Source organism: Halichoeres trimaculatus, unplaced genomic scaffold (genome assembly GCF_033239565.1).
Source record: "Halichoeres trimaculatus isolate MK-OKI-2021-1 unplaced genomic scaffold, fHalTri1.1 fHalTri1_scaffold_13, whole genome shotgun sequence".
In the NCBI taxonomy this organism is placed as follows: domain Eukaryota; kingdom Metazoa; phylum Chordata; class Actinopteri; order Labriformes; family Labridae; genus Halichoeres; species Halichoeres trimaculatus.
Window position 1 is genome coordinate 16,415,360 of NW_027437191.1, and position 11,052 is coordinate 16,426,411.

The following is an 11,052-nucleotide window of genomic DNA, read 5'->3' on the forward strand; positions in this document are numbered from 1 at the left end:
AGGCTGTTTTTCATCAGTCTTGTTAGCATAATGCAGCTAACAATCTTCTTATAGTGTTGTGTATTTCTCCTCTTGATGTCACATGAGAAAAGGCTTTCATTTTTTGTTTTGATAATCTTTCACACCATCACGATGTGCTTTCTTCAAACTTAAAGGTAGGGTCTGCAGGAGTTTTTGTGACTTGTTAGTAAACACAACATTCAAACTGGGCTCCTCCTCCTTGGCTCAGTGCCAGCAGCAGCACACTCCCACTGCCTCCAACTGTGACTACGTGAACACACTTACAAGCCCAGCAACTACCTGTAGCATCGTGTTTCTACTTGGGAGAGACTAGAAAGCCGTGCTCCAGATGTGTAAGCACAAGCTAATCGCGGGTATTGTATGCGAATCAACTTGCATCACTCTTTTTACTTAAGTGGTGTCTTTCTTCCTCCATGCTACGTCCACTATCGTATTTGCTCTGAATAGCTTCTTCCACTCACCATCATCAACATGCTAAGTCATTTCCGCACTGGGTGCTCTGTAATTGGCTGAGGTAACCGCGCCTACTCTCCGCCCAATAAAGCCCTAACATAACCAAAACATCAACATTCAGACAGAGGCGAGGGTTCCGGGCAGACACAGACACTGACACACATGGCCCATAGGTGCTGATTGAGCAGGATTACTCTTGTAAGAGTTGACATTTTATTCTTCAGGGAAATCCTGCAGACCCTAACTTTAAGACCTAGAAACTGTAAGTAAAACATGAAACAGTCTGTTTCTTTTTCATATGTCGCTGAAGTAAGCCAGAGTCTAAAGTAAGGGCTCTGTATGACTGACTATCTACAGTGAAGCTGAGACTCCACTATTAAGATATTCAAGTTTTTGTACGGGAGACATATCTGGAGGACAGTAGATTTGTATATGGTCTCAGTTAGAAGGAATAGATTAGTATAGTATAGATTAGTGGTGGTGGGTTAGGGGGTTGAATCCTCACTTTACGCACTGGATCAGAAAAGTTCAACATGAATTTCTGATTATGAATAAGAGGAATAATAACTCTGTCCTCGATATCTTCTAGAAACACTGTGACTGTGAGCAGCGCTGTTTGTCCCTCCTGATGAAGGACGTCCTTCGGCCGTACGTCCCAGGTTACCATGGAGACGTGGAGAAGGATGGCCAAAAATACAACCAGATGGAGGATCTGCTTGCCGAGTTTGACTTCCCGTGTGTGATGGACTGTAAGATGGGAGTGAGGTGAAAAAAAAAATCCCATTTTAAGACATCTTCAGGTGTTGGATGTGTTAGAAGTCCCTCTAAACATCAGGAAATAAAGAAAGAAGAAGTTTAAAATACTTGCTTTTGTTATTCAAAGACTTTTGTATGAAACCAAAAACAAGTATTTGTTTCATTAGCTTGCACAGAGATGTTAAAAATGTTTTAACTTTGCTGACATTTGGCACTATTTTCTGAATAATGATTCTTGTGCTGAGAAAATGCAGAAGAGGGCAACAGCTCTGAAAAAAAACTTGTGAGTAGACCTCTATTACAAAAGGTCTTTAAGTGTGTTGATCTGTCATTTCAACACTTTCTGGCCAGCTCAGAGTCATTCAACTACAGTAAGTCTCTTCGTACATAAAGATTGGGACAGTTTTTGTTTGTTTCTCTCGAGGAAATAGGTGAAATAATCTCCTAATGCATGTTTTTGCCTCTGCTATTGTGTTCTTGAGAACAAAAATATCTGAATAACTTGTAAAGGTGGTCGAAACAACATATACATTTTCTTTTATTCAACCACTTGTTTGGACTACTGAGCTGATTAGATACAGGGTTTTAATCCAAAGACAAACTGGGGGAAAAAGGCAGAAGCTGTAGTAAACAAGTCAAAACAGTGAGTTACCCCCTTAAAAGGTTTTGCATAACACGCATTTGAGCTGCTATGAGGTGTTATCTGACAGACATACTGGCTTCACACCTTTATTTTTACTTTTCCTCTTCATGCTAACGTCTGTCAACCATCCCCTCAAACAGTTTCTTCTCTCCCTACAGGACCTACCTTGAGGAAGAGCTAACTAAAGCTCGCAAGAAGCCCTCCCCGAGACCTGACATGTATCAGAAAATGATAGAGGTGGACCCCGAGGCGCCAACGCCTGAGGAAAACGAGCAGAAAGTGGTGACGAAACCTCGATACATGCAGTGGAGAGAGACCATCAGCTCCACCGCCACCCTGGGGTTCAGGATAGAGGGAGTCAAGGTAAGATGAACAATGTGTGTGTATATATGGCCTTCCTTCCCTCCTTTCTTCCAGAGTTTAGTGTGTCTTTTTTTGAGGGTGTGTGTATGTCCTTCAGGGGCAGGGGCGAACTTCCTGTTTTGGACAGAAACTTCCTCTGAAGCAAATGTTTGTGCAGGAGTTCCTTTGTCAAACATGAGGTCTGTCCGTGGCAGCTCTATAAGCCTCAAGCATCTGGCACTGACATCACACACACACACACACACACACACACACACACACACACACACACACACACACACACACACACACACACACACACACACACACACACACACACACACACACACACACACACACACACACACTCACTCCTCAGTCTGAGCTGTCTTTATTTTTTAGAGGTTGTGGCTATATAAGGACATTCATTACCTCCTGGCAGTCTGTTGCCAAGACACTGAGGGTTATCCCCAGAAACAGAAGTGTGTGTTTGTATGTGTGTGAGGAGTTCACTGAGTTCTAGGGATGTCCCTTTCCCGATCTCTAGCATCTGATCGGGCTGATTTGACGTGTTTTCAAGAATTGGTGATTTGGAAAATTATCTGATCTCTCAACTGATCATTCACTTGAGCAGTCAGTGAGCAAAAATTGCCAATGCGTCTGTAAAAGCACTATAAGTGCACCCAACCTCATAAACCATAATACAACATAGTTCACTTACAGAGGAAAGGCTGCTCCGGTGTTTCTGTGCCTTAAAAGAAATGTCAGTCATTTAGAAATAAGTAGTAGTTTGATCCCGCTGATGGGTTTGGCTTCTAGAGGGTTTTAACTATAAAACTGGACCAAGTTAAATGGACTTAGTAAGCTCAAGTATTGTTAACTCACAAAACAAAACAGTGTTCAGCTTCACTTACTTACTCCTTCAAAGAAGTTTATCTCCAAACCCACAAATCGGATCGAGACTCTGTGATATTCAATCCTAAATAACCGGAATCAGGATCAGGGACAAACAATGCTGATTGGGACATCCCTACTTAGTTTATATGCTTTCAGTGTTTCCCCTAGGTTTTCATAGAGAAGGCGCTGGAAAACGTTTCGTGCGTAGGTTTTCCCAGCTCTCTGTCCGCTATATCGAATGTGCTTCGTATGCGTGTTCGTATGTGCGAAACAGTGCAAGGAGAAATGTGAACACGACGACGTACAAATGATAAATTACTTTTGCTGTGATCTGGCGCTATATGGAAAATAGAATTAACTCGATTTCCAGGGGGGGCAGGTGCCTCCGTTGCGTAGCAGGTGGCCTGGCCCCCAATTCAATGGTAGGAGAAACACTGTGCTTTTAATTGTGTGTTTAGACCATATATACTTTTATATATAGAAAAGCAGTCTTTAATCAGGCATAATGTGTGTGTATGTGCGACACAGAGAGAGCTCCCGGACTCTAACATGAACCATGAGGGGACAAATAGTTTTGGCTTCAAAAAGTGTCATGTTGCCAGGCAGCCAACAGCAGAAGAAAAGCTCATTTATTCCACTGTGAACAAACACCTAAGTTGTTGATCACGTCTGGTGACTCCTCTGATGGTGCTGTGCGAGTAATACTTACAGTAAGCTGCCATATTAGCATATTGACTTCCATAAAGATGAATGACGCCTCTTTTCCTTTCCTTTTGCACAAAAGTGAAGCCAAAATCTTTCTTGTAACAGGCACTGTCATGTTGTGGGAGTGACGCCAAGGGCACAATTCTAGTTTTATGGATACAGTTTTTTTTTACTAGTCATGAAATCCTCTAAAGCTTAAACTCTAAAAATATCCCACATTTCCTTTCCTCTCCTTTGTCCTGGTTTCTCATTTTTCCACCCGTCTTCCCAGTCTCCTTCCTCCCTTTCTGTGCCTCCCAGCCTTCCCATCTCTGCACCTCACCTGGAAGTTGCTATTTATGAGGACAAAGAGTCAATGGGCATTCAAAAATAGATACCTAAAGTACATTTTGTCTTAAATCCTCTCTCCTTTGCTCTGTAGAAGGAAGACGGGACTGTGAACAGAGATTTCAAAAAGACAAAGACGAGAGAGCAAGTGAGTGCGGCCTTCCAGGACTTCGTCAAAGGAAACAAGGACATATTGGTGAGTATGACTCTGACTGTGTATTGCTGCCCTAAGTCAGAAAAAGAAACTTGACGAGGAGTGGAAATAAAAATGCTCCAAGCTGTTTTAATAACCCCATGGGAAACTCACAGAGACACAAACACACAGTGTGACCCTAAGCCTCGAGGGATGTAAGAAAAGGGAAGTCCTTGGGAACTCCCTGGTTTCTTATTCCCCCCTCCTCACGCGCGCACACACACACACACACACACACACACACACACACACACACACACACACACACACACACACACACACACACACACACACACACACAGAGTGTACTGTGTGCATGTGGAGGCTTGTAGTAGTGTTTATTGGAAAACATCCACTTTAGTTGTGTCTAGGTCAGCCTGCTCTTATAAGAGTTTTACTGTAGAACATCAGCTGTTCAGTTTTGATGTGGTTTCATCAGAAGTCAGCAGAACTGCCAAAGAGCTAAATATAAAATCTTGTATTTTTTTTTTTCCAGAACTGTTATTTAACCCGGCTGAAGGAAATCAGAGACACTCTGGAGATGTCCCCATTCTTCAAAACACATGAGGTAATAACACATCCAACAAACAGAGTTAATCCGCTCTCCTGCCTCCGCGGTGCAGATAAAAGACAATCACTGACTGGACCATTTTGAAATTGAACCAAAAAGACAACACTGAAACAGTATTCATAAAGGGATAACCAAACATATATAGTGTATAAGATCTGTAGACAAAAATCTGTGAAAACTGCATTCTGACCCTTCGGGTCTCGCTGTGTGGGTTTTAGCAGATCCTGCGTTATTTTCAGCTTTGTTGTTTTCTTTTCTTCTACACTTTGTGATCTATCACCCAAACTTTAAACAGAGTTTTTTAGGCTTCATGTAGCTAGATCAGGTAACCAGTTTGAGTCCACCGTTTTGTGTAGCCACCATGAATGTGGTGGAAACTTATGCTGTGCTACAAGTCGCGCACTTCTGTAAGTTCACTTATATGAAGTGCACTGCCTACACTCTACACTTACTGGAACAATGCATGAAATCGTTTGGTGGAATCATTGCTTGTCAACAATGGTAATTGCTAGGGATGGGCGAGTCTTATTTCAAGGTATCTGTACTCGTACAAGGTATTGTACTTGTGATACTCAAAGCAGAAAAAAAAAACCGTTAAGTCCTCTTAGCTAGTAGTTGTCGCTACATTGCTGCAATTTGACACCACGGCAAATGTGCTCCAGGTCCTGTTCAGACAATATGAATGAACCAGGGAGAGTTGACAGTTAAACTGTTTTATTTTGCTTTTGCACTTCAGTTTATTAAAAAAAAAAAATATATATATATATATATATATATATATATATATATATATATATATATATATATATATATATATATATATATATATATATTTTTTTTATATATATATTTTTTATATATATTTATTTATTTATTTATATATATATATATATATATATATATATATATATATATATATATATATATATATATATATTAATTATTTAAAAAAATCACAAACTCAAAGAGTTTTTTTGTGTTTTATTTTGAACTTAGTAGCAGAGTGACTGTTGTCTTTTTTAGAAATTACCTGTCACTGTTGAAATTTTACTAGTAGTATCAGAACTTGGTATCAGTGAGTACTCAAGATGGAGTTCTTGTACTGGTATCGGTCTGAAAAAAAAGTGGTATCCAACATTCCCAGTAATTGTCGAGTGGCTCTTTGGACAAAATATTTGAAGAAGAAAATATGAAAAAAAAGCATGAGATGTATTTCGATTGATTGCTGCAGCAAAAAAGGGAAAAATATTTGTATTCCCATGAATAATAACTTTCAAAGAAAGTACATTATGAGAAAATAAATAATTTTCCCTCCCCCAGAATTCCTCAATTTCTTTCTTTGTGAAATCTTGGAAAGATTTTTTTTCCATTTAAATCTAGCTTGATGACACTTGGTCTCTCAGTCAAACTCAGTTTACACACAGAAAAAGTTTCTTTAACTAGACAGCAACAGCCCCATCTTACACATACACACACACACATACTCAGTTCATGAAGACACTCTTGCATGCACATACGCAGCAGATATAAGTGTAAGAAAATAGCTTTGAAAAACAGGATATAAGGGACACAAACATATAGGTTTCCTGTTTTTTATTCATCCCATTGTCTGTGTGTCTGTGTGTGTGTTTGTGCATGTGTGTGTAGGTGATTGGCAGCTCCTTGTTATTCGTCCACGACAGCAAGGGGCGGGCTAAAGTCTGGATGATCGACTTTGGGAAGACCACACCTCTTCCTGACGGACAGGAGCTGACCCACCGAGCATCATGGGTAGAGGGAAACAGGGAGGATGGTTATCTCATTGGACTTGATAGCATGTTGGACATCATTTCTTCCATGGTGAACTCTGACACCTGAAGTCTGAAGCCCCCTTATTTCAACACAGAGAGAAAAACCCCTTCTGTTCAAACTTCCGTTTTTCCTGGGAACACTTTGGACTTCCTTGGGAAACCCCTCCTTTCTTTCCTCGTGTTGGAAGTCACATCATCACATGACAATCGACAGGAAACACCCTGCATAGGTGCCACTTTACAATTCATGTCCACTCAGAGAGATTTTAACTTTTCATAGATTATGTTAAACCAACAAAGGCCAGTCCTATTAAGTTCCTAAACAAACAAGATATCACAACGTTGTTTCTTTCTACTATGACATGTCAAAATGTCTGCAGTGGTTGAACATTTTCACATTTGATAAAGGTGCAGGACAAAATTTAATGCCCCAAATATAAGATAAAAAGTGGATTGCCTCTTGCAATTAAGATCTTAAGCTGGTGCTTTTTAATATTTTTATCATAAACAAATCCTTTAAAGACAAAACTGTTTATACATCTTTCATTATTTCTCAGTGTTTCCCCTTCAGCTCAGAGGGTATTTCTTCCTAAGGCACAGGTCTCCTTTTTGGACGAACTGCAGGAAACACTGGGAGCTAATTGAAGCAAAATTAAATAAACATAAGCCATGAGAGGGGGAGAAGTTGGTTACACACTTTTACAAAACAACATAAAACAAAGTAGGGAGAGAAAAGCCCTCCATGTACAGAGAGGTGTAGAGGACGGAGCACAGTGGGAGGACAACTTGTTTAAACAGAAAACCTGTCAAAACACACTTCTTAGTAGGGTACGCTTTTTTTCAAAGATATTAGAATAAGAGTAAACATAAATAAAAATGATTTAAAAAACTTTTTTCAGGCTTATTAGTCATTCAATATTCAGTGAGGACAGGAAAGTGGACAAAGCAGGAGACAGGACAAAAGTAGGAAGTGATGCAGAAAGTGAACATCATGAGGTGTAACCATAGAATGTATAGAGAATGGACAGCATGGCACCGCCTTTTACCATTGTCCTTTTTTGATTTTTTTTTTTTTTTCATTTTTAACCTCTTAAACTTGAACTCAATGCAGCCCAATAATAACTGCATATCATTACAGCACACGAACATGAGAAACATTTCTATGAGGTGTATTGAATTTTTAAAGTTTGACCACAGCTCATCTAGAATGAACAGGAAGATAGATTTCCACCTATACTGCAGTCAGTCACCAGGGGGAGCAGTTTTTGTGGCGACTTCACATTGAGCCAAGTGAAATAATGTCCTTTTCTTTACAGTTTAGGGGTGTAACCCAAACTGCTTGGCCATATCTGCTCCCCAACTAAATATTTTTGACTTTATTTTTTAATTAAAAAAAAATAATACTGCTTTGAGCTGATTTTTACACTTTAGAATCAAAGACGACATCAGAAAAGTGACGACTCAGCATTTGTCATGAAAATAATTCTATGAAGATGCTAAGATGCTCGGTTTCACCTGGTCCAGGTACAAATGACAAGAAGAAAAAACAGCTAGCAGCTTTTAATCAATTTATTTTATTTTTTAACAATACATAAGATAAGCCCACTACAAGTTTGCAGGAATTATGTAAATGTTATGGATCACTCTAAGTAAATGGCCATAAATCCCATGACAGCAAAAGTTCACTCTATAAATATGTTTTAAGCTCCTCAGTACAGAAGAACCTGGGGCTGCACAGAGAGTACCTGCTGGTTTAAAAGTACTAAAGGGATTTGTTTGTGATAAAAAATCGAATTACAAATAACCACAATCATCTTTTGGAGCCACTGTGGGGCAGTTAGACCAACCAGAGTAAGCTTTAAATCTAAATTTTACATTACCTTTATACAAAACAGCAAATTAAACAACAGCTTGTAATGACTGCAACCTGTTCATTTGTTGACTGAAAATTTTTGGTTTAAAATCTATAATTGGACCAAAAAATTACATCTTAACTCAGATTGACATGCTTTTAGTCCCTTAGAATTTATTTTTCTATTTTTCGACCTCATCTAAAGCACCCTGCCACATTTCCACTGAAATAGATCGGGCAGTTAAATGTGTTTATACTCACAGAATCATTATTTTAGGCATGCCCTATTGTGGAAAACTATTTGAGTTTTTTTCATCTCTGTTCATCCTCTCACCCTCTGCTGTTGAAAAGAATTAAGGTAGTGTAAATTGATCTGACAGGATTTTGGCAGCAATTGTGTTTTCTTCCACGGTAATCTGGCATTAACTGGTAATTATGTGAAACAACATGTTACATCTCACTGTAGTTTGTGAAAACTTACAGAGAGCTTAGTTTTAGTTGTAAGATATTCGCAGCCAGCATGACGCTCATCATGATTCTCACACTTTGTTGGGTTGGTTCACAATGTACAGTAAGATATATGAAGTTTGATGTTGATGTGTAACATTATTTTAGTTGACTTAAGTCCTGTGGAACACTTACAGCCATGAACAATCCTATTTAAGCTTCACAGTGCCTTCTTCACATTACAAAGCCAAGTCAGACAACTGAAAACAGGTTTTTACTTAACTGTTACAATGGAAGTTTCTTCAAGTCTTACATGTTGCTTTCTGTGCTTAGTCTTAGGGTGCATGTTTACTTTCCTCTTGGAGTTTAATCTTACTTTTATTTATAACATGATGTGTTTTAATAGTTAGGATACTGTGACATTTTGTTTTTTTTGCTGTTATGTTATCTTGTTTTCAAGCATGTGTTACAGTATGAGTGAAAGTCAAATTATTGGGAAAGTGACAAACATTGTGACATATTTAAATCACTGGATATGCATGCATTGAATAATGCATTTCATTGAGTGCAGAAGGGAAACTGTTGGTTTGTAGATCAGAAAAGGAAAAAGATATAATGTAACAGATTCTTGATGAGCAATAAAAACTAAACAGTGTGTAGGTTACACATATCTACAGTACATATTTACACCCAACATAGTTTTCAGTTGAGGTTTGCTGTGACAGTAGAAAGGATAAGACTGATTTTGACTTCATGCAGTGCCTTCTGGTAGGACGTAGTTTGACATTTTGAAATGCATTTTTCAGCCTCTCAACATAACATATAAGGTGTGGAAATCGATGTTACTCATCAAACTGAAGTTGGTTAGCTTAGCCTAGCATTAAGCTTGTGATTAGGATTGCAAAACAACACGTTATGACATTATAATTTGACAGTTTTAAAAATTGAGTAATTGAGCGAGGCTTGAAGCCACCCTTTGCTAAGTGCGCCTCTTTGCTATGCTAGGCTAACAAAGCCACCAGGTATTAGAGCTCTTTGTTTTCTAGCTTTTAAGAGTACACATAGTAAGTGCATTTCCCACTAATTTCAACCTGTACCTTCCATACCAAACTGTTCATTAGTAAGTATCTTATTGTTCTGTTTTTTTCTGGCTTGTATATTTATTTGGTTTGTTCATTTAAAGAAAGAGTGTATTTGGTGGAAAAAAAAAAACCCTGCTCTCTTGGATTATTTCAGTATCTCTCCATCCAATCACAACATCTACACATTATTTAGGCCTATCAGGACACAACCTCCTGTCCTATCCTCAGGAAACTCACAGCGACCTTGGGTTAATGAAGCCGCCGCTTCTTGTTAGCCACACTGATTGCTGTGTTTGCATGGAGGGCATTTGCCATTCAAATCACATCTGTCCACAACAGCAGCATCCGGAGCAGGTGGGACAGAAAGGACATGACTGAGGAGCTGAGAGGTTTTAAGGGTAAACCAAACACAGTAGGGATGGGAATTGTTTTCAACCCTTAACTCTGCAACATGCAAGCAGGTCCTACAAGTGTCCAACTTTTGTAGCTACTTTATGCCACCATTAATGTTTTTCCCCCAATAAGGTTTGCTCTAATGGAAAAAAAAAAGAGTGTCTTTTCATATTATGAGTGCTGTGGGTAATTTCCTGCATGACAGAAGCATTGTAGCACTCAACTTTTATGTCAGGATATATTTTATTTTTTTGAGTCTCTGAAATCAGAAGTTTATTATTAACAATTTTATTATTATTATTATTATTATTATTATTATTATTATTATTATTATTATTATTATTATTATTATTATTATTATTGAATTTTAAGAATAGCTTCATAGTATCATTATACCCACTCATATGCTCGAGCTTTAGGCAATTTTATGGTAAATGTTTTCACCATAGACTGTATAATTATTCACTTAAAGGCTACTTTGTGCATTTGAACCTTTTTATCCTGCAGAATGAAAAGGCAACGTGGCTCTGTGGCGCCCTCTGTCGTCATTTTAATGACACTACAGAGAAACAACCCTTTC

The 11,052-nt window shown here is 38.6% G+C and overlaps 1 protein-coding gene across 2 annotated transcripts in view; it reads left to right on the forward strand.

Moving 5' to 3' along the window:
• The window catches only part of LOC141801877 (inositol-trisphosphate 3-kinase A-like), a 35,129-nt gene extending 24,921 nt beyond the window's left edge, over positions 1-10,208 (forward strand). For both annotated transcript variants that reach the window (XM_074685188.1, XM_074685187.1), the window contains exons 8-12: positions 1,064-1,239; positions 2,032-2,236; positions 4,239-4,340; positions 4,834-4,905; positions 6,556-10,208. In XM_074685188.1, the coding sequence (XP_074541289.1) occupies positions 1,064-1,239; positions 2,032-2,236; positions 4,239-4,340; positions 4,834-4,905; positions 6,556-6,765 (765 nt within the window). In that variant the 3' untranslated portion in view covers positions 6,766-10,208. The remainder of the gene's footprint in view (positions 1-1,063; positions 1,240-2,031; positions 2,237-4,238; positions 4,341-4,833; positions 4,906-6,555) is intronic.
• Positions 10,209-11,052: the final 844 nt, after the last annotated feature.